The sequence below is a fragment of the Heliconius melpomene genome, chromosome 19 (assembly GCF_056956725.1).
Source record: "Heliconius melpomene rosina isolate 202511_hmr_F chromosome 19, ASM5695672v1, whole genome shotgun sequence".
Lineage (NCBI taxonomy): Eukaryota > Metazoa > Arthropoda > Insecta > Lepidoptera > Nymphalidae > Heliconius > Heliconius melpomene.
Genome location: NC_140407.1, coordinates 7,049,097 through 7,073,446, shown reverse-complemented (window position 1 = coordinate 7,073,446; position 24,350 = coordinate 7,049,097). Strand labels below are relative to the sequence as shown.

Sequence of the window (24,350 nt, the reverse complement as noted above, 5' to 3'; positions counted from 1 at the left end):
ATTTATTTTAAGCCTATATTTTTTTTTTAAAACATAACATCTTTAATAATTATATTATTTTTATAATATACAAAAAAATATTTAAACTACAAATAACGTAACATTTCAAACACGTAACAAAATAAAAAAATACTATAAAAAATATAAATTTCAGATTAATAAATCTATATAGATAATAAAAAAAAATTGTCTATATTTACAAAGAATTGTTTTATCTGTGTACTTGTCAGAAATAATTTAATTAAAGGGAATTCACGATGCACAGACAATTCCGATGAGTGCGATAACAGATTGGTGATAACGATAATTTCGCTAAAACTTCTTTGTTTATTTAGGCCAAGGTTTCCTGAATTAAATATATAGCCGTTATTGTAAGGCCCAGAATGCAGTTCATATTGAACTATCATGTTTATCCTATTAATAACACATTATTATAATTTCGTGCATCTCCAACCAAGACTTTTTGCTTGTAATATGTATATTCAAAATGTATAATAGTATTGTCAGAGGCGTATCTAGAAATCCCCCTTGATTTTAAGCTTCGAGCTAGTCTGTGTAAAAATTTTTTTTTTATTTATCTCTTTTGCGATTGTTTGGTAAAGGAAGGAACAAAGAAATTCGCATTCCTTGTCTCAAATTAATAATGTTCAAAAGTGTATATTTAACTATATATTATCTGGTGTGCTTGGGGGCGTCAGCCACTATTAATGTCAGTAAGTAATACTCTTTTTTTATTTACTTAATGTCAGTAAGTATTTGCGTACTAGACATTACTAAACTGACTTTTCGATAGCAGAATGATTTTGACTTTGCTATTGAAAAGAAAGTAGGTTAAGTAAAAACTAATCTTACACAAATTGTCTTATTGTCATCAGTAGAGACAAAGTTGATACAACGTACAATTCCATACTTCACATTTAAATACAACTAGTGACTTGTGGCTTGGCCCGTTTAATGTTACTGTTATATTACAGCCACATTACGCAAAATGTTTTACTTCTCGCTGTATCCCTAGCCTAGCTGGCGGTAGTCAGAGACAATGGAGCGCAACACGTTTCCATAGATTGTAGCATATGTGTTATTTTGAAATATTACCTATATTATTGTAAAGATTTTTCTACTTTTTAGTAGAACAAACATCTATGCTCACAAATTTGCACATTTATAATATTAGTAGGATATTTGAAGTTATTGTGTCATCTGCCAAAACGAAAGTATCCTGTAGTACACAATTAGAGAAGTACAAACCGCGAATTTGCGATCATGGCCTGGAGGTATCGAGCTGAAATTAATATCAAATATTCAGGTCTATGAAGTCCGGCAAAAATTAAGTTCCCATCAAAGGATACGTGTACGCATAATTTTTGCTACATTTTATATGGAATTCGCCGCGTAATCAAAACCGTACAATATAAATAAAGAAAAATTCAAAAACTTATATTTGTAATTTACTTCATACAAAGTGAGTGGATACTGTAGCTTCCAAACTCCAGTGGAACATTCATCTGGACTTGCGGATAAACTCAGCTCTGCCGCGTTCGCAATTCAAAAAATAAGACAAATGACGGACGTTGAAACTGCCCGACTAGTCTACTATAGCTATTTTCACAGTATTTTATCTTATGGAATGCTGCTATAGAGTAGTGCTTCAGATATAAATTCAATATTCATTCTCCAAAAAAGAGCCGTGACATATATTTATAACCTAAGAGCTCGAGAGTCTCTGAGAGATTTTTTAAAGATTCAGATATTATTATTGTTCCTTCACAATTTGTGTTATATAATATTCGAGTTCTCCTCAAAATATACAGGTGCCATAGTAAAAATAGTGATAGACATACGATAGAAACGAGAAAAAAAATAAAGTATCTGTAATAAATTCTAATAAGTAAAGCTTATTACACTGTTCAAGAATATTTAGAGGATAAACATGTATGGAATTAATGTCTTTAAATGTCATTCAGGATAGCTGTCAGCTAATGTAATAGTTAAATTATACCATTGAGTCTGAAAAGAGCGACTGTTGAGTTTCTTGCCGGCTCTTCTCAGCAGAACTGCCTTCCGAACCGGTGGTAGCCATTTTGTTTTTATGTTCATTCGAAGATTCAAAAGTGCATATTATAATAGAGTCTATTTGCATAAAGAATATTTTGAATTTGAATTTATGCCCGCAAACTTAAACTTGTCAACTCTTATAAATTGTAGGTACGTGACCTACAATTGACCTGTTGACCTACAACCCTGAAAATCGGGCCAATAGGACTCGCACTTTATTGGTTTTTTCACATTCTTTCAATGTCAAACTACCCAAACAAGTTTTACCTTATGCGAAATACAGCTAAAACACATACAAAATTCCCAAAAACGTTAAGTTGACGTTTATCTTATCATCATCTACGGCGATAAAATGGCAAAAGCTGTCAACCAATAGAATACTTGGTGATAAGACATGTGATTATAGTTAATTTTGATATCATTTACATGAGCTTGATAGCGTAAACATATCTAAGTTCCTTGTATTATTAGTATACTAGCGGACGCGCGCAGCTTCGCTTGCGTATTTAGGAGTGAATTCTAATAACCCATGAAACATGTGTTCAATGAAATATTTTTAAGTCTAAATTTCAAATTTTATAAAAATCGGTGGCGATTTAAAGATTTTTCCATACAAACATTCAACCCCTTATTTGCACCCTTAAGGGGAGAATTCTAGAAAACGATGAAACACGTATTCAATTAAATACTTTTAAAAATCTAAATTTCAAATTTTATAAAAATTGGTGCCGATTTAAATTTTTTTCCATACAAACTTTCAACTCCTATTTCCCCCCTTTAAAATTAGAATTTTTTAAAATCCCTTCTTAGTGGATGTCCAGATTACGAAAGTAAACATCTGTCCAAATTTCACGTTTCTACCATCAGCAGTTACGGCTGTGCGTGCGTCTTACCTCAGTCAGTGAGGACAAGTCCTTTTATATATATAGATTATTATATATGCCTACACATCTAACTGACATCATCTAATGGCGATTTTGTAATAATCCTTCCAGTGGGATAGGTAATCCACGAACTGTCTGTGTAGAAAAACTTTTAAATTTTCTTTTTTTTTAATCGCATATTTTTTTTTTATTTAATCGGGGTAGGAAACCCTGATATGAGATATCCCGTTACTATACGTTTAGTGCCGAATATAACTAATGTTAGATTGATATGGAAGTTGCTTTATTGAAAATTCGGCGGAAAATGGAAAACGGAGTGTCTTAACACTAGGTTCCCTTTGTCTTACCTGTTACATGCGGGATACACCGTGAAACTAGAATAAAACAAAAGAAATGAATGAACTTTAAATTGATTTATCATAATGTCTAGGTTACAAACCAGAAAGCGAGAACATTATTTTCTCGTTATGGTTATAACGATTGGCTATAATTTATGGTGGTTACCACAAATTATTCTGTAGATCTACGTATGTACAGTACGTACGTACTGTATCTACGCTTTCAAATCTTACCTTTTTATGTAAATCTAATAATCTAATAATATACATATTATAAGTAACTTGGAATTTAACTTTGCTGAAGGCGGGACACATGAAGATTATGCATACAGCTTCAATATTTTTTTACATTAATGTAGATTCAACATTAATTGAAAAAAAAAATGTTAAAATTTCTTATTTAAGCATTGAATACATGAATTCTGTTGAAATTACGATTTAAATAATTATTACATATAGAACGCGTGATATAATATTTTTTATCGTTTTCGCTATTATTTTGTCATATAATAATAAGATTTCATAGAATTATAATAAAAACAATGTTATTGCACAGATAATATAGAGGGAATAAGAATACTTTTATGTGTTAACAAAGAGACACGTTCGAGTTTGTAAATAAAACTAGGTACTTATAAAGTTTCTGAAAGATACGAGTATATAATTAAAATACCTATATACTTTAAATTGTCATTAAATTATAATCTTTTTAACGAATTAAGATAATTCAGTTTTTATCGTAATCCAAATTTCCAAAAAAAATATGGATTATAGCGTCTTGCTCACGCGATATTTTACATAGAATTATTAGTAAATAAGAGTATCTATTAAATTTATAGCATTAGCTTAAGTGAATTTAGTTTTTATAATTTTATCTTAATTTCAATTTATTTCCATTAACTATATCTCTCATATTTAGCCATACAGGTGTACGAACAATACCACACAAAATAATCAATTATATGTTTATTTAAAATATTGTGGCTTTGGTGGTGGACAAAATCACCTACATTGCCCACATACAGGTTTCAGGCTCTGAACGTAAAATATAAAGTCACTAAAAAAATCTATACTAATATAATAAAGCGGAAGAGTTTGTTTGTTTGTTTGTTTGAACGCTAAGATCTCTGGATCTACTGGATCGATTTACTTTGTTTTTGTTTTGTAAAAAAAGTTGCATTCTTCAGAAGTGCTATAGGCTATATAATATTACATTACACATATATACTAATAAATTAAAATACTTTCTAATTTGACATGCAATTTATTCTGCCATGTTAATAACAACCGTCGTCGCTACGCGACCGCGTTTGTTGCCGCGTCATTTTGATATTCATCCTTATGAAAATAAATATAATTGTCACTTTTAGCATTTCATCTAGATTGAAATTATATTTCTATAGAAATTGTATTCTTATATTTCAAGCAGGCGTAGCCGCGTCCGGGTCCGCTAGTATATTATAATTTGAATTAAAAACGAAATCCAACAAAATTGTTGTTAAAATGACTGTTGGAAAATAATAGATTGAAGATTTATGTGAATCTTGTGTATAGATTTGATAATGTGTGAGCGGTAAAACTATAGGTATTCTTATTATATTCTTTGTATTTTCCTGGAGCACTTTGTGTAAAATTTATTATTGATAGAAAGTAAAGTATGAACTGCTTTTACAAAAATATCAATACTACTAATGCAAAAGATCTTTTACTGTTTTCAGGGAGCTGTGAAGGAATAAAAAACGTAGCATAGTTTTAAAAAAACTGAAATAAAGACAATATTCAAAGTAAGTTTACTCTACGCGCCAGTCCGCCCAGTGGCGTAGGGTCACAATTGACTGTAACAGCGACTGGTTGTGGGTTCGACCGCTACTCAAGGAATTAAATATTTATTTAAATTAAAATTTTCATTTCTTCACTCTGATGGTGGGGCAAAGCGCGACATTGAGTTCCACCACTCAACACGCAATGCCTTACCCATTTGGAACGGAGAGTTTTCACACTAGGTTCCTGTTGCATACAAACAAACGCACAAACTGCACAGACATCATATCTATCCGTTTTAAAATTTATTAAGTACTTAGTTACTTATACTTACTTAGTATTCGTAACCGTTGCGTCGACAACACCCAACCACTGTGCCACCGCTCTACATATTTATACTTATCAAATATTAAAAGAAACTTAACTAATTAAACTACGTCATGTTTGCTTACAGAAAAGCTTAAACAATTACTTTAGTCTTAAATTATTAAGTGTTTTATATTTGCAAATAGTTTAAGTAGCATCGACAGTCGCGTCGACCGGCGCCTGTGCTGATGCCTGCGTCAACACGTTATCACCGCCTTATCTCTGTTATCAAAGAGCTCCAGCTAAGACGTGCTAAGCACTGTCAACTTTGTCTTCTCAAACACTTTACGACCGATTCACACGCGACTGTTGAAAACATGCTTGTGTACGAATATAGCGAGTGGAAATTATTTACTACTTAATTAATATTTATAGAACGTTATTTTTTTACTTACAATAAGAATATTTATTAGTTTGTTATTTTCTTTAAGACTTCTTATTTCTTGTATTTCACAAGGAAGGCACAAAAATAATTTAAACGTCTCTTACACTTCTTGTATCATTTCTTTGCCTTTTAGAGACTGTCTTGTAGAGCCTTGCTCTAGTAAGGTAGATAAAGCTAAAAATATACGCATTAACCAGAGGTGGATGTAGCCCTCATAACTGTGGGTGCTACCAGCTTAAGTCGGTCAAGTGCGAGTCTCACTCACTTACGATCAGTTTTTATTTTCTCGTAAAAGTAGTTTCTATCAAATTCCACAGTTACAATATCGTTATCTACATGGTTACATTGTCACCCTATTAAGGTATATGAAGACTTAGAGTGATGTGATATGTTAATTAGGGTTGTTCTCACTCAAACGGTGGTTACGCGCTTCGCTATAACCGTAGTGTACGTATTACCCTCTTTTCTCTTACCATCTTTTTCTCTGTTCTTTACCTTTCGCTATAGTATTATATTTGAATAATAACTCAATAAAACTTATATTGATGATAGATAATTTCATTCATTCGATTCGCACTCGGAGGTATGAGTTGAAAATATTTCCCCATTGTGGTAACAAAACAAAGCGCCACGTTGAGTTCTGCCACCCAAAGTCTTGTCTTGAAAATTGAGTAGTGCGTGAGGAAAAGGGTTTCGTATCACTAGGTTGCCTCTGCCTATCGTGATATGTTGTATCAAGCTATCATATTAGTAAAATCAATTTATCGCGTCGAATCGATAGAGACACGTAAAAATATACTTAGTCTTGCCGTTATAAAGATAAACAAGATTTTTTATTGCACCTATTTAATTATACTATAACTATTACAGTGTGCTAGTTTAATACATTAATATAAAACCAATAAGAGCAACCTACCAAACAACAGACACACACACGTCAAACTTATAACACCCCTGCTTTTGCATCGGGAGTTTGCAATAGTGAATATTTGAATCAAATATATGTGTAGTACGTCTATGCGTAGGTATACATAGATGAGCTGAGCTGAGCTGATGAGGCACATGAAAAGGCATGCTATTTAAAACAATGGGTAATGGTAATGGCGGCGGCGGACGCAGAGGCAGGCGAGGGGCGTGGAGTGGCTACTTCCGTTAATAACAATTATGTGATTGGCCACTGATTGAAAAATCAGCTTCCTAATCAACCGAGGTCGCGATCTTTGGGAACCTCTACATCTGCTGAACATGAGTAAGTACTTGAAATGGACTTGTTAGGCTTGTTTTTAGTGATAACGGAATAGACAAGATTACGTTCGACCTGTGACGAGCCTATAAGCAAATTGTAAAATATATAGATATACGAGTATGTATAAAACTCTTCCGTTACTGAGTGATTAACAGACGAATGATGGCCCCACCCCGTTAGTAGTAAGAAATCGACTAGGAAGTAACCATATACCGGATGTAACTCGATCGACGGATCAACAGTGGTCTATGGGTAGGGGACCATGGTACCTATCGATTCCACCACCTTGTATGTACATTCAGCGGTTTTAGCGGTTTTAGATGTTTGTAAATTTGTGATTTTAGGAAAAAAAATAGGATTCTTGAAGAAAATCGGCAAATACAATCCTATTGGTTCTACGCATGTATTTTTTTTTATATAGCTGAGTAATAATAGATCTTTAGTGTAATATAATATTTTAAACTATTAGTCTGTAAATTTTGGAAATGTCATCAAAATATATTATTTTTTTAAAACGCTTAATTTTTATTTTAAACGTTTCAGGGGTTGTGTCGAAAAAAATACTGATACTTTTTTTTTCAAACTTATTTCAAATACCAGTAGTTTTTAACTACTGGTATTTGAGTAGAATACTCTCTGAAAGTTCCGTAAGGATCATCATCATCATCATCATCATCGACTGCCATCTTTTGTCCACTGCTGGTCTTCCCCAATTTTCGCCACCGCACTCGATCTTTAGCTCTTCGGACCCATCCGCTTCCCGCCAACCTCTTTAAGCCGTTCGTCCATCTGGCAGGAGGTCGTCCCACCTATCGTTTTGTACAGGGTCTCCATTCTAGGACACATTTGCCCCAGCGGCCGTCGGCTCTACGACAAATATGCCCCGCCCATTACCACTTCAGCTTACCAATTCTTTGAGCTATGTCGGTTACTCTGGTTCTCCTATGGATTTCCTCATTTCGGATTCTATCCTTTAGAGATACTCGTAAGGATAGCTCGCTAAAAAAATATACTTGGAATCACGAAATAGAAAAAAATGTTATCCTTATTACATAAATTGACCACCATTAAATCCATTTCATCAGGTATTTACCTAAATGTTTGTATTTCTCTTCAGCACAAATTAAATATTTTAACATCGAATACACTTAAGTGGTGGTTATAATTAACTTTTACAGGCAAGAAGAAATATATTTAAATAATGAAAAATAAATTATTTTCCTTTGGAGTTAGTATGAGAAGTTAGTCCTAAATTCCTAAAGTAGTGAATAATGTTACCAGAGAGCTTCTACATTAATTAAATGATTTATTTTAATAATCTTAAAATTAAACGTAGAATTATCCTTTGTAATATTATTAATATCAATATAAATTATAATAACAAAAATATAAATTACGTGATTCGTAGGTACGAATCATATTTTATCAATTTGCAATTTGGTAATCTTTTTTTCTTCTATTGGATGTCTATACGCTGTAATAATAGGATTAATTTCTTAGAGGAATAATTAAGTATTTCTATCCATGTCGAGATAAGCCGACAAGGGTACTCAACTAGTAGTCGATACGGACAGTTTTGAGTTCGATTCGACGACATTGAATATTTTACTTTTCCTCGATATAATGGCTATTACTTGTAGGCAGTAGGTAATACTAGTGTGAAGTATTGTTATTTAGTAACACATATCACTTATTGCAATGACGTAGAATCTCTTTCCGAATAATCTAGAAACATATATAGGTATATATACGTAGATTTTGTGTTTTTAAAAAACGTTACCCGCTACCGATTTTTAAAACTATTACAACTACTAAAACTTAAAGTTAAAGAAACTTCCATGCCGCATTTAAATCAGTTAATCCGTTTCTAAGATTAGCCTGCACAAGCGCATAGACAAGCAGACACCCCAACGATAGCAGACAGGTATGTCTGCTTTGATAAATGCCCGCTATAATCGATTTTTTCATATATCTTCCATGTACAGATTGATTAGTTGCAATTTTAGTTGCAATGTACAGATTAAACATTTTTGATAAGAATGAAAAAAAAAACATTCTTTTACATTACAAGCATTCTTTATTAATAAAGTAAAAAATAATTTAGCCTCGATTTTTCAATGCATCTTCTATCCTTTTCTTTGTTTCTTGGGCTTTTATCAATAGTATATCTTGCATTTGCTTTAGCTGTAGATGTAAAATTATTATTAGCGGCAAGTATCGAAAAGACGGTCTGGACTTTAGCTTTAAACAGATATGTTTGTGTAAATGTTGTTTTTTTTTTTATTTTTCGGGGCAAATTATTTGTAAGCAAAATTTCTGGGGGGGCACCATACTATTATAGGGTGGGCGTCGAGTTCCGCCACTCAACATGTAATGATTTCGGCAGACCTTAATGGAACTTGACACTAGATCCCTCTGCCTACCCTGCTATGTGCGGGATACATACAGTGTGAGGCTAAAAAAATTCATAAAAAGACACACACAGTCAAATTGTAAGAAATAAATAAACAACTCACATTATTAACAAAATCATTTTTGATCTGATCCAGTTGTTCCAATCTGTCTGCTTTCTCCCTCTCATACTTGATGGTCAATTTTTTTAATTCCTCCATCTGTTGAGCAACTTTTATGGAACTTTCTTCATCTTTTTTATCTTTTTCCTCAGCTTCACGGAGTTTACTATGGGGGAAAAAATATACAATGTATTATAGCATTTTTATAATAGGAATGTAATTCTTTTGTAGCTTTCGATATTTAATAAAATCTATTTGAATCTATTCTAATTTTATTTTATAGTAATTTCCTACTTCATTAATTAACTTTTTTTGCACTACACCAGTTTGAGGGGGCGCTACTTAACAACAGTAGCCAATAAATAGAGTCACAAAAATTTTTTCTTAACCCTCCAAGAGTGTAGAGTCATAAAAAATAAGAAAAAAAATAGTTTAGTTAATCTATTTAGAGAGATGTATATGAGTCATTTTATTTGTCTAGTAAAAAAACTGAAACACTTTACTTAAAACACACACAACGAGAAAAAAATAAATATATTTTAAAATAATTTCCCAAGTGAGGATAAAACACACAGCCATCGAGTTTGCAGTCAAGATTATATATTTACAAAAATATAACAAAATGTAAATAAACAAAATCAAATTCTGTTAGAAATCGGATGGTTTTCATTTTTAAAAAAAAGATAAAAACACATGCCTATATGTTTCTAAATTATTTGGAATGAGATTCTACGTAATAGCAATAAGTGATATGTATCACTCCACAACAATACTTCAGGAATAACAGGAGTTCCCTTCCAAAAAGCAACTGTCTCGATTGACACAATAGCATTTTGTTATAGTCTTTTTCACCTACATTTACCCTCTTTTACACAAGTTTGCTAACAATTCTATAAATTATACCTCAAAAGTTGTCTCTCCTCTTGCTGTCTCAACATCATATTTTTCTCTCCATTAGCCACCTCAGTTCTAGACACCCTTAAGTCTGATAGTAGAGCTTCCAATTCCAAAACCTCAGTATTAAGGTCATGTAGATCACTTTCTACAATATCTGAGTCGAGATCACCATTTTCACAGTACCTGGAATTAATATAAATATTAAATAATTATATATATTACAAATATATGTGTGGTTAAATAGAGTATATTATGAATATTGTATTCAAAATCACTACTATATTTATATGAAATGCAAATATTATTCTAGTGTGGTGTCCTGTCAATAAACAAACGAAATTATAAAAATTAAAAATAAAATCACCGAATTGTTTCAGAAAGCTTAATAATTTCGTGCAATAAATGATTAGCTGTTTCCAAATTAGGTTTAGTAGTTTGCAAATTCTTCAAACTATTTTCTTTTTCCATTAAAGTATTATGCAGTTTATTCATTTTATCCTCTGCTTCTTGAACATTCCTGGTTGCTATTTCTACTTGGGCTTTTATATCATCTGCATCATATACTCTTAAAGCATTTGTCTTTTCAATTTCTGATAGTAAAGCATCTCTTTGACTCTTTTTTTGTTCTAGAATAATCTTATAATCATGATTTTCTTTTGAGATGGCCTTCCATTCTTGTTTATCTTCATCGTAAATTTCTTTCTCCTGTTTTAGTTCTTCCTCAAATTGTTTTATATTTTGGTCAATCTACAAATTACAAAAAAACTAAAATATTGATTTATTTCAATTCGGTTTTGGCTTCTAGCACGTTTCATTCTGCATTGACCGCAATAATGGCATTACAAAATGCTATGATTTGCCTTTATTATTCATTACTCTGAGTAGGTATTGAACCCATAACTATTGCATATTGAAACACTGCTGCTATTCCAAGATGCCACAATTTTATATAGACACTAACAGACTGTACAAGTCTGTTACTACTTCTCTCTCGTCTGTTAATACTTTACAAGCATTGTTCTTAAAATGGGTAGATAGTACAATATAGTAAGTGTAACTGCAAAAGCAACAGTTGTGAGTTAGGTTTTTTTAGTTAGCGAGTTAGTTTTGCACTCTGGTAACAAGCCAAAGTTGAGTTCTGCCACTCAACATGCAATGCCTCCAAAATTTGGGAAAAAGTGAGGAATGGAGTGTTTTAACACTAGGTTCCTTCTGCCTACCCTGTTGTGTGTAGGATACAGCATGAAGCTATGATTATTTTTTTTTGTAAGAATTCCATTCTTTCCTTTTGAGCTACTCTTAAACTTAGAACTCTAAATTAAGCTGACCATTTCTAATCTTTGAGCTCTTCTCCCATTTTCTTCAGCTTGTTCATTAAGCATTTTTAGAAGATGATTTTTATGATTTTCTAATGTCTTCACCTGTAAATAAAAAAATATATTTGTTAGTATGTGGAAAAAATATTATAACCATTTTTTTTTAAAACAACAAAAATATGTTTATATAACTGTCGCCAATTTGGTTCTCCGTCTGCCCCAAAAATAACTTTTTATTAAAATAAAATAGTAAATTATTTCTTGCATTAAACAGAATTATATTTTAAAGTATCAACTTCTCTTTAAGTTCCTGCAGTTATAATATATACAAAGTTAACATACAAAAGGAATTAATTTAAAAAATATTGTTGGCTTGCAGTATAAAACTGCTAAATCTATTTTTTATCATTAAGTACTCGAGAATTTCTATAATATTCAAATTTATGTTTTAAGTATTTCTTTCTAATTTTTTAAAAAATTATATATAAGATAACGTACCATTTCAGTTTTAGAAAACAGTTCCTTTTCATAAGGTGTGATGTTTTCCAGTCTTACTTCATTAAATACCATTTTATTATATAATAAAAATAACATTGAGTGTGAAGTGTTCACCTGGGGTTGTAAAAAAGGTGTTAAAACCATTTCGTAACCTGTCTGCGGTGTTACAGAAACTAAATGTCTTAATACTCTTATTGTATTTATCATTGGCAATAAATCCCAATAGTATATTGTGTTTTCATTTTGACTTTCTTCTGGTGGTGGCTGTTAAAATAATATTTGTTTACTATTAAAAAAAATCATACAAAGTGTGTTTCTTTGTATATTTAAGCTTAAAAATAAGGTATATCTTACCGCAAGAACAGCGTCTAAATCAATTCCAAGTCTATCAAAAACTTTGAATATAGCCCCCATGACTACAGTACAGTTCTTTAAATCATTCATTGTAAGTGGAAACTCTGGAAGGTCTGCATTCCAGTTATTTATGAAGTTCCCTACCGAGCAAGCCATGACTATAACAAATAAAAAAATAAATGAACAAATGGGGTGAGCTAAATAAAACCGTTTAATTAATGTAACATTCATCTTTTTACAATATTTAGGCACATCTACCAAAGCTATAATAAATATTAAGCTATAATAATCAAGCTATAAGAATTATTTCAATAATATTTAGTAGTAGTTTAGGACATAAAAAATTTGTAAATATTAACGTTCAAACTAATTTATTCTTATTTTTAAGCCAAACCAAGCAAAGTTATCGGTATCAGTTTGTGTTTCTATTCAAGAACATATAAAATGTATAGGTATATTCAATTTACCACCGCCTTCCATCTTGTGGATAATAATAAAAAATCGAACAGTAAACAATACGAGGACGTCTTATTCAAAACAAATTACAATTAAAACATGAATTGCAAATAAAAATATATAAACATCAACCCTTAACGTAAAGACAAAGAATATTACGGTTGTAAAGGTACAACCGTTAGTTCACAATATTTTGAAATTGAAAATTCACATATGAATTATGTTTATGACATTTGTAGTTTGTGACCACAGATTAACCACTTGTTTGTAAGGCTAGCTGTACACATACAATATTATTGTCAATATAATATTGCCACTAATATTGTTCAATATTTGGCCCCACACACTACGCCATATTATTAATAATAGTTCATAGTAAAATCTGACGCTTTAGTTGTTTCATTTAGCTTATTTACAACAAAAGGCAAGAAAAAAAGATTGATCAAAGACTGGATGAGAAAAAAAACTGAGTTTAATCATTTCAATATTATTAATTAACTTTTTTTTAGACATTTTTAAAGTGTTATTCCACACTTAGGAAAGAAAAATATTTATTAAGAAAACGTATTAAAATTTGAACGTAGCGGGATTTGAACCCGCGCCTCTTTGGAAACCGTCTAAGCACTCTGACCAACTAAGCCATACGTTCTCATCGAGCTACGACGAAATTCTTATATGCTTGTTGCAACTTATTTATGTTGTTAATATTTCTGTAATATTTTTCAAATTTCCGTTACTCAAAAATAATTACTTAGAAATTAAATGCCAATTAAGATACATTGAATCTAAGCTCACCTATATTAAACTAGAAACGTTCATGTATTTATATGTATTTTAGAATACTCTTTTCGTTGGCGCTTACTCTCGCCAGAGGTTGTTAAAAATTTAGGCAAGTTTGTAAGGTATAACGTAGCTACGTCACGGTATACGTGCAAACGTAAATGTTATTCATATTATTTACGTTACTATTTGAGGGCCCAAGATGGAAAGCTTACTCGCTACGACTCCAGGGAACGAGTGGGGCTGACATGGTGTGTTATTGCCCTCTCGATTGGTTAGTGCAGCGGTTGAATACAAGGCGATCAACTCGGGGTTGCTTTGGGTTCGCTTCAAGTTGGAGATAACAAGAGTGTTCTTGTTAGCGGCATATGCGCCAGTATCCTCAGGTCCATTAGGCAAACACAAGGAGTTTTAGGAGAATGTCAGAGACGTTCTAGATAGTGTTAGAGGGAACGAAAAATTAATAATATGTGATGATATGGTGATAATGGATGGGTCGGAACTGCGCTTAACAATCATCAAAATTTCAGCTTTGCTAGATTACGTTAATAATAATAAAGGTCTGGGGGTCTTGGGATCTCAGATTATAAGTAAAACATTCGTCATTTCTATTTTAATGTTTTTTTTTTAATTGAATTGAATTCTTGATATATGACGTTTCGAGTGTGCCAGTTGAGCACAATTCATTTCGCCAATGTCACGTTGTAATTTTTTTTTTTTTTCAAAAGAAAATAAAACTTATTTCGTACAAAGAAGCGTAATAGTAGACGTTGACATTATAATGTCAACTCAATGAACTCAATCTAAACAAACGTCATCGCTACCTTCATACCGACCGTCACACGTTCACGTTCATTCTTCATTGTGATCGGAACTTACAACTAAACGCCGATATACCGATAGTTTACTTTTTGTTTTGTTACATTTAAGTTATTTCTATGGCAGTGTAGTTTAATATATACATTTTCAAAATGCGGATAACTAACGTAAGACGCGGCAGAATTATTCGTGTGGCTCTGATAAGTACATTTGTGTTAGTTTTGGTATATGGTTTACATTCATATTCTCAAGGAAATTTCAGCAGCGATACAAATGAAGTTATTTTATCAGATGACCAACCAAAATATTATAAATTTCATAGAGATGTATACCCCGTCTTAAAAACCGGTGCGTTATTTTATAATTTCATAAGTTATATTTCATTTACATTTCACTAGGACAAGTACTGTTATGTGTCGTGGCCGGTGTGTATATGAGATTTTATCACCTCGCGCTACGTAAATATTATTTGATTGAATTGTAAAAACTTCTGAGAACATAATATAGTATTCAATATTTCTTATAATAGATATCACAAAATCGAAACAACTTATCATGAATATTGTAATTGTAAATATACTAAGTAATATTAATTCCTAGAATAAATAAAAATATGTTATAATTCAGATAATCTAATTGATAAGTGCCATAAAAATTAATTGTTATTCAATCAATGCTTAACATTTCAGATAAGGAAATATTTTTCTTGTTTTTATTTTGATAATTTTAATTTGAAATTTATGTAAATATTTTGATATTTTTTTGTTTTACTGTTTCTATACAGTAAATGTACCAAATTATAAAATTACTTAATTGATATAAAAATATTTAAGTAGATTTTATCTACATTTATTCATTACTTATAATCAATTGTCACAAGAAGAAATGGGAATTTTATATTATTTATTGCCTTTTCTGGATATGTATAACTATAAATTGATATAATTTTGGTATATTTTATATAAATTATAGTCTATTCATTTTAACATGAGACAAATTGTAAACAAAGAAATACTGTTTCTAAAAGTTTTAGGTAACTTTTTATTATTTTATTTGTCTTGATTTTTTATTATTATCCTCATTTCTTTTCACTTTAAATTTTATGAAGTCACACATTGCACATATTTTTTTCCCCTTAATGTAGTAACTCCATCCATTGTGACCTATAAAATAACCTTTTTTTGATTTGTTTACCTTTTATCTCATAGCTATAAAGAGTAATATTCAAATGTATAAGAAAATATTAATATGATGAGGCCATCATCATGATGCATTTTGACAGTTTTGGTTTTTGCTTCAACCCTACTCATTACATTATTTAAATTTCTCTGCTCATACCGGAGCCGAGCCAGCGCTGTGTTGATTTCCACCGCTTAATAGAGAACAGATTGTGTTGAGAGTAGGTTCTCCTGCTTGACATGCCATATATGGGATAACATGTGAAGCATAAAAAAATATACCTATAGATAAATCTAATATTGATAAAAACTAATTAAATATTACAGAATTAGGTAATTTTGAGCCAAGGTCAAGGAAATCAGTGAAAGGTCCAGGAGAAGATGGCTTACCATATCACATGTCTCAAGACCGCGCTAATGACATTGCGGAGTCTGAAAGTGAATATGGAATGAATATTGCGGCTTCTGATGATATTGCAATGAATAGGTAAATTTTTATAAAATTCTATATAACATTTGTATTAAATGCTATTTGTTGTTGGAAATTCCAGCGATGGTTGGACACTTTTCCTATTACCTCTCAGGATAACTTTCGTTCCCCAGTCTGGTTAAATAAAATATGCATATGCACATACATTGTATTCCCGTATGTTAAGAAAAATATGAATTATTTTACCAAAATTGGTGATGTATATAATATTAACACTACAAGAAATAGGCTTAAACTTTGTGCGCTATTAGCACAATTTAAAATTAATACTAATTAATAATAACTTAATGTGTTATTAACCTTTGGGAATGAGAAGCCTGCTTCAATCTAAACATATAGGAAACTGTCAATCTGGAAACAATTGAAAAAACATCCCACTGAATTTCTTACGGCGGTTCTTCTCAGGTCTGAGGCAGTAACTTTAGGTTAAACTATGTGACGGTAAAAATTAAAACTTGTAACTTCTTATTTTCACAATTTTTATAAACTAACTGGGCCCGTGCGGGGCTACGCCCGCTTGAAATAGAAATATTAATAAAGAAATTGAGTACTAACGTTCAGTCAATTCAGTAAAACAGTTGTATAAACTGTTACGGTAATTAACAAATTTGTCGAACTAAGTACTTTAAATTGACGTAACTTTTTATTTATGAACCGATTATAATAAAATAAACCCTATACCTATGTCTTCGGAAGCCTGCCAGAATCCAATAGTAAAAACCACATTTAAATCGGTTTAGCCGATTTTGAGATTAGCGATTACAAACGAACAGACAACAGAAATTTCAAAAAACATTTTTTTTAAATATCTTCTAGGTACAGATACCGACCCTCTTACGATTTTATTATAAGTATAGATATAGATGTGTTAATGATCGACATCAATTAGCCCTAGATGTAAAAAGGTTGTAAAATTGAATATTATTATCAGGTAAACTGATTAACACTGTCATCGCTTATTTAATCACATGTCCAATTGGTCAATTTTAAAAAGATTATAATGTTTTGTATCGTTTTTTTTTATTTGCAAGTTGGGCAAAGTGGGATAAATATGTTTCCACTATTCGACATTGATAAATGTGTGTGATTAAACTTTATTGTAGCACAAAGAGGCAGTGTCTAACATCTGTGGTAGTTGTGGATTCGGTAGGATCATTACATTTGAATTATTTTAATAAATTATTAATGTCCTACCTACCTATGATCCTACCGAATACATAATGTGGCGTTGGGTTCTTCTTTTTCAAACACGTGGTCTGTAAAAATCGGCGGGAAGCTTAGAACAGAATATTCTTGCTATATGGGAGAGAAAAATTATAATATTTATTTTAAATTGTTTATGGTCATCATGTTGTCGTAACTGAAAGATATACCCTAGATCTAGACATAAACAACTTTCTTTGCAATCACTGTCGCTTATTACAATACATACTACAAAGGAATATAATGTAGGTATATCACATTTAACAGAGTAACCAAACGTAATGTTAGATAGAACATTCCATTTTTGCGATGTTGCGTGTTGAATTGCGGAATACAGCACCGCTTTTCCTTAGAAAATCAAGGAAGTAAGAATATTTTTTCCAGTTTTTATAAAACGTTACCATAAGCCTAAGGTTAAATCTAAACCGAGCTTATCGAGCTTACAATTCATTCTTGTCATTCGTGGTTTTTTCAGATCAATACCAGACACACGTTTAGACGAGTGCAAATTCTGGCACTACCCACAGGATATGCCGACAACGTCTGTTATCGTTGTGTTCCACAATGAAGGATTTTCGGTACTAATGCGAACTGTACATTCAGTTATTGATAGATCTCCGCCACATTTATTGCATGAAGTTGTATTGGTAAGATAATATATTTTTTTCTCTATTCTATATCCCGCACATAGCAGGACAGACAGAGGGGATTTGGGAACCTAGTATTACGACACTCCATTCCCAATAAGACACTTCCGATTGGCATTTTCCGCCAAATTCTGGTGGTCTGGTTTTTCGCCAGATTCAAAGTGACTCGTCACCGGAGCGAAGATATGACTTTACGCTATATATGTAGAGCTAAAAGAAAAAAGATGAAGAAATTATTGGAATATTTATTTTATGACAAGTATACAGTGGGTTTTTGTCAGCACCACTTTAAAGGAAACCACAGTTTTAAGTACTCTATAAAAACCTAATACAATGAAAAAAAGTTTTTATCAAACAAAATAAATGTTAAAGGTATCGTTCTAAAATAAAACGCCTTTGTTAAGGCCGCTGCACACACACATAAACCTATCAAAGGTACACCGCCGAACACGCCTCATTCTGAAACCGAGTCGTAAGTATTGGCGATAAAGTTCAAAGTTGTTTAACCTTTAGTAGTATTTTTGTAGTAATAAGTGTTATTGTTACGTTATTGGTATCTACTATCTATGCGTAATTGCGTCACACGAAATACAGATATGGGTGAACATCATGAAATGAAAAAAAATCCTATGTCTAAACTGTTAAGATATCTTGATTAATTTCTTTAGGTAGGAGTTTGAAATATTTTAACCTTTATCTTTGTTCCCGAAAAAGGAGGGCTGACGCTTCCATCTGTATAACAAAAATATGTTTTAATTAGAATTCTTTATTTGACCTTTTTTTAGTTGTTTTGTTATTATATATAACATTTTAGATATTTTAAAATAATGTATTATAAACATATGAAAAATTTCAAACATAATATCTTTACAGGTCGACGATTTCTCCGACAAAGACAATTTAAAAGATAACCTAGATAATTATATCAAAAGATGGCAAGGTAAAGTTCGTTTAATAAGAAATACTCAAAGAGAAGGGCTCATTAGGACTCGTTCTCGAGGTGCTAAAGAAGCAACGGGCGACGTTATAGTGTTTTTGGATGCTCATTGCGAAGTAAATTTAAACTGGTTGCCGCCACTCCTAGCACCTATTTACAGAGACTATAGGACTATGACAGTGCCAGTTATAGATGGTATTGACCACAGGACCTTTGAGTATAGACCCGTTTATCAACATGGAACAAATTATAGGGGAATATTTGAATGGGGGATGCTTTACAAAGAAAATGAAGTTCCCGAAAGAGAAAGTAGCCTTCATAAACATAAATCTGAACCTTACAAGAGTCCAACTCACGCTGGAGGTCTTTTTGCAATAAATAGACGGTATTTTCTAGAAATAGGTGCTTACGATCCTGGACTTTTGGTTTGGGGTGGAGAAAATTTCGAGCTTAGCTTCAAAATTTGGCAATGCGGCGGCAGTATTGAATGGGTGCCGTGCTCTAGAGTTGGTCACGTATACAGAGCTTTCATGCCGTATTCATTCGGCGACTTGGCCAAGAATCGCAAAGGTTCCCTAATAACTATTAATTACAAACGAGTTATTGAGACTTGGTTTGACGAGGAACATAAAGAGTATTTCTACACAAGAGAACCTATGGCAAGGTTCCTAGATATGGGTGACATAAGTGAACAAGTGAAATTAAAAGAGAATTTAAAATGCAAAAGTTTTGGTTGGTTTATGGAGAACGTGGCGTACGACGTGTATGACAAGTTTCCCAAGCTACCGAAAAACGTTCATTGGGGCATGGTGAAGAACAAGGCTGCCGGAATGTGTTTGGACACTATGGGGAAAGCGGCTCCGGCGTATTTAGGTAAGTGTTCTTTCCATTATTGTTTTTCTTGTAGAATGTCGCACATCTAGTGCATTAAATACAGCAAAGAATGATTTTTTTGTATTTTTCTCTTATTATTTTCCAATAAAAATGTATTGAGTGGGAAAATTTAATGAAGTACTTTGTCCCTTTGTTCAACGATCATATGAAATAAAACAATTTTAAATACAACAAAAGTAAGTTGTTACAAGAATATAAGAATTTCTATGTAGCCCGATGAGAACGTATGGTCTAGTTGGTCAGAGCTCTTGGACGGTTTCCAAATGGCACGGGTTCAATTCCAGCTACGTTCAAATATTTATGTTTTCTAAAAAGTCTTTTAAATATGAACAATTCCCAAATTAATCAGCTTCACGCTGTATTCCGCACACAGCAGGGTAGGCATAGTTAACATAGTATTAACACACTCCCTTCCCCACTTCCCGCCGAATTCTGGAGGCATTGCGCGATGAGTGGCGGAACTCAACGCCGCGCTTTTGCCTCGATACCAGAGCGAAGAAACGGTGATATAAAGTTAAGTAAATATTTCGTTTCCTCGAATGGGGATCGAACACACAACCATCGCGATGCAGTCACACCTTTGTGCCTCTTGCGCCACGATGGTCTCAAATTTACATTCTTAATTAATTATATCTACGATAGGACTGTTTATATGCAGTCAAGCATTAAGAATTTTCATTTCATTCATTTCTTCACGCTCATTAAAAATGTTGGTTTCATTGGCGGTGTGTACTTGGACGGCAGCTTCAAATGATTATCGGTTCAAAACGCATTCATATTCTTTAATGTTTATATTAAAATGTTTTCATTTCTCTCATCTAGTTGCATTCCGGTACCCTCCATATTAATTCACTGTAAATAGGCAAATGCAAGCAGTGAATTTTAGAGATATCATTGTGTTTAAAACATTTTCCAAAAAAGTCGGTTTTGGCATCCGGTTTTGCCTTCCTTTATTTGAAAATTCTGTATGACACAATCTAAGTGCAGATGGTAACTCATGGCAGGTATATCAAAGCGTATTATAGCCTTTGCTGATATGAGTGTATTCAACTAAATACACTTTTCAGCCATCAGGCAAAACATCAGTCAAAATATTAGTATAGATATAATCAATAATATGAAACAATATATTCACAGGCACATCGACATGCCACGGCGCGGGTAACAACCAACTGTTTAGACTGAACGAGGCGGGGCAACTGGGCGTGGGCGAGAGGTGCGTGGAAGCTGATACAGACGCCGTCAAACAGACTATTTGCAGACTTGGCACGGTTGATGGACCTTGGAGGTAATACTTTTTTTAATCTTCAAACTCTGTCTTCCATAAGGAAACAAATCCGAGTGGACAGATAAGCAGGTAAAATAATAATCCGAGTATAGTGTAATCACAACAGAACATCATATTTACGAGTGCAAAGGGTTAATATCTCAGTAATTTTTGAAGATAGAAAAAAAATATAAACAGGTTCTAGAGTTTCCAATTTTTTATATATATTGATAACGAAAAACTTTGCTATGATTTATTAAATAAAAGAAATATTTTAATAACTTTTGTTAACTATTTTCAGGTACGACGACGATCACAATCATTTAATACATCGTTTGCACAGCTACTGTCTCACCCTACAAGCTAATTCCCGTCAACTGGGCTTAGCTCCGTGCGATCCCAACAATACATACCAGCAATGGACCATTACACATAAAAAACCTAATTGGTGATATATATATGTATATTATTAATTGTAATATTATATTGTGTATTATTTTGAAAACGGTTGCCAATTCCGCGTGAGGATGTTTTAGATTTTTTTTGTTTTGAATTTTGAATGGATTCGATTTCAACCTGTTCCTTTTTTGTATTAGCTGAATATTCAAATTATTGGATTCTTATTAAATATTTTATTACTTTTTTTATTGTTATAATTAGAATCTTTTTTCTTTCTTTAATGTATTGTTACTGAAACAAAACGGAAACTGCGCGTTTTTTTTACCAAAGCGGAGAATTTTGTTTTCTCGAGAACGAATCGAACCCACAACCATCGTGTTTATAGTCAAAAGCTGCACCACAGTTGAAAGTGTATAGAAAATAAAAAATCTGTTATAGTATCAAAAAGGTACAGGTTTAAATATGACTACAGTAAAAAAATCTACATGAAATTACAATGTTTAAAAAATATTTATTTAATGAATTAGGAGCAAAAACATCTTCTTGATTTTTATGAAAAAGCATAGATTGTTTTTTGATGTTTTGCAATGCAATAATAGCCTTATAATATCGCACCTTGGCTCAAATAGTGTCACAATTAAAAAAAAAATGTCGTTTATTGTACTATTCGTTTCAGAAAACATGAAAGTTGTATCTCAAGTAGTCTCATAATTATAGTTTCATTATTTGAACCTAGATGGTATTATATAGTTAAATGAAAAGATTGTCTTACCAAACCTGTGTCAATGTCACGCTCACGTCTCTGCTTGCGCGAGGCAGCCGTCTGTCTATATATTGTATAAAGTGTTGTTTGCCGATAAATGTCGGTACATGTGTTAATAAATTTGTAAATAATCTGTGGGTTAATTTAATAAAAGCGAAGTATGTCGACATTTGACGGTTTATGCGATTAAGGTGAGACAAAAGTCGCAATATTTTTTGGCAATAAATCTGATCTGTTTGTCTGTTAATACAGTTACGACATTATATCTGATGACTATATCTCACAATTAATGTTTATATTTTGATAAAAAGCGCTATTTCCATTTACGACAGTATATATGATTAAGGCAAGTTAGAAACCATTCTTTCGACTGTCACGACTAATTTTTATTATTATTTTTTAAATATATTTTTAGTCTATCAACTATACCATTTGGAAGAGATTCAAAAATCACGAAAGTCTTACTGTACTAATTTTATTACTTTTTGAGTTATGACCCGAAGAACTTGAGAACTTTTTTGACTTGTGACACTATTTGCGACTAGGTGCGGTATTAGGATTAAAGAATCTATACTTATTTTTTTTATTGTATCGACGATATTATTGAAATTAATGAAACTTAATATATAGTGATTATTTTTCAGTAATGAATATTCGTGTACTTATTATTATATAATTTTAGTTTGTACTTATATGTAGGAAAAGTTTCATATAAAATTTGTATTAAATTAAATATCACTTCAAAAGTTAAAGATTAGTCAGTTAAATATAAACTGACTATTATAATGCCTAATACAATTAAGAAACAAATATATAATTATATGTAAATATTCAATCTGTGGAGACTCGACTTATTACATTTTTTTAAAATACTCCATGTAATATACTCTGAAATTATCATCGACAATTTATTCACAAAAAAATTTTATTTAAAAAACTCGTAGATTTAAATAAAATAATGTTTTTTTATAATAACTAAAAATCTGTTTTAATGACCATGACTTAAATCTTTTTTACGTTACTTTTTATATTTTATCTCTAATATTTCATTTTTCTTGTATTTATTGTATATAGTGATATATATTAAATAATAATTATTTACATATTTTATGCTAAATTTTAAAATGGATAAAATAACAATTTTATTCTTTTATTTTCCCTAACATTTTAGACATAATTGACTGTATCATATTATTTATATATTGAAATACTAAAACATTTATTTTACTTTTTCTATTGTAATTTTTAACACAAATCAGGACTCTAATTTATTATTTCCGTAATAAAATCTAATGTTTTTATATTATTAATTTACTTAAACACATTCCTTAAAAAACAATAGAATCTTTATTTGTTATAAACTCTGTTTATTGTAAATATTTGTATATTATCCGACTTTAATGTCCCGAAGTTAAATTATGCCATTAAATAATTTTGTGAATTTCACGTATTTCATTAGTCCTTTAAAAAAATTGTAAAAGTTAATAAATACAATTTAAAACTAAGTATTTATTACTTTGTTTTTGAGTTGCCTAATATATTATCAACATGTCGGTAAAAAGTATTAGACAGATTAAATAAGTCTAGCTATCACAAATAAAATGCTAAATGTCTTAAAGCCGCTTTGTAATGAATACACTTCAAATTTATTTATTATATTTATAGTGTTATACTTGAGTACTATTGCGTATACATAATTGAGAAAATAATTTAAATATAGATTTTGTGTCTTTTGACTTTAGTTATTCTAAAAGTTTTCCATTTTAAATTTGTAAACATCTATGAATAACGACATATTTTTAGAATAGTATGCTTGAATTATGTAAATTAATAAATATAATATTTTTATTGTAAATTTTTTTAATTTCTGTGTCCCCACTCATCTTGTAGCTACACTTTCGTCT

General features: G+C 31.4%; 2 protein-coding genes across 3 annotated transcripts; one reads left to right on the top strand and one right to left on the bottom strand.

Annotated features, from left to right (window-relative positions):
• Positions 1-390: 390 nt before the first annotated feature.
• Pgant7 (N-acetylgalactosaminyltransferase 7) lies at positions 391-24,301 on the top strand. 2 transcript variants are annotated; one of them, XM_085203880.1, is made up of 6 exons: positions 391-713; positions 16,174-16,333; positions 18,015-18,186; positions 19,060-19,996; positions 21,155-21,305; positions 21,586-24,301. In XM_085203880.1, exons 1-6 carry the CDS (start codon positions 644-646, stop codon positions 21,734-21,736), a joined length of 1,641 nt encoding a protein of 546 aa, XP_085060006.1. In that variant the 5' UTR covers positions 391-643; the 3' UTR covers positions 21,737-24,301. The 2 variants fall into 2 exon arrangements, with proteins under 2 accessions (XP_085060006.1, XP_085060004.1); XM_085203878.1 differs by lacking the exon at positions 391-713 and adding an exon at positions 14,626-15,016.
• LOC146528556 (uncharacterized) lies at positions 9,090-13,306 on the bottom strand. Its single transcript, XM_085203882.1, has 8 exons — positions 13,081-13,306; positions 12,614-12,771; positions 12,260-12,523; positions 11,774-11,866; positions 10,810-11,192; positions 10,452-10,628; positions 9,552-9,714; positions 9,090-9,219 (listed from the first exon to the last, which is right to left on the bottom strand). The coding sequence occupies exons 1-8, from the start codon at positions 13,091-13,093 to the stop codon at positions 9,136-9,138; spliced, it is 1,335 nt and encodes a 444-aa protein (XP_085060008.1). The 5' UTR covers positions 13,094-13,306; the 3' UTR covers positions 9,090-9,135.
• Positions 24,302-24,350: the final 49 nt, after the last annotated feature.

Coding starts and splice junctions, on each gene's coding strand:
- LOC146528556 (XM_085203882.1), bottom strand. Junction 9,715..10,451: donor GAGGAGAGACAACTTTTGAG/GTATAATTTATA, acceptor TTTCCCCCATAG/TAAACTCCGTGAAGCTGAGG. Junction 9,220..9,551: donor AAAATGATTTTGTTAATAAT/GTGAGTTGTTTA, acceptor TTACATCTACAG/CTAAAGCAAATGCAAGATAT.
- Pgant7 (XM_085203878.1), top strand. CDS start 14,821: ATGCGGATAACTAACGTAAGACGCGGCAGAATTATTCGTGTGGCTCTG. Junction 18,187..19,059: donor TATTGCATGAAGTTGTATTG/GTAAGATAATAT, acceptor ATATCTTTACAG/GTCGACGATTTCTCCGACAA. Junction 19,997..21,154: donor AGCGGCTCCGGCGTATTTAG/GTAAGTGTTCTT, acceptor ATATATTCACAG/GCACATCGACATGCCACGGC.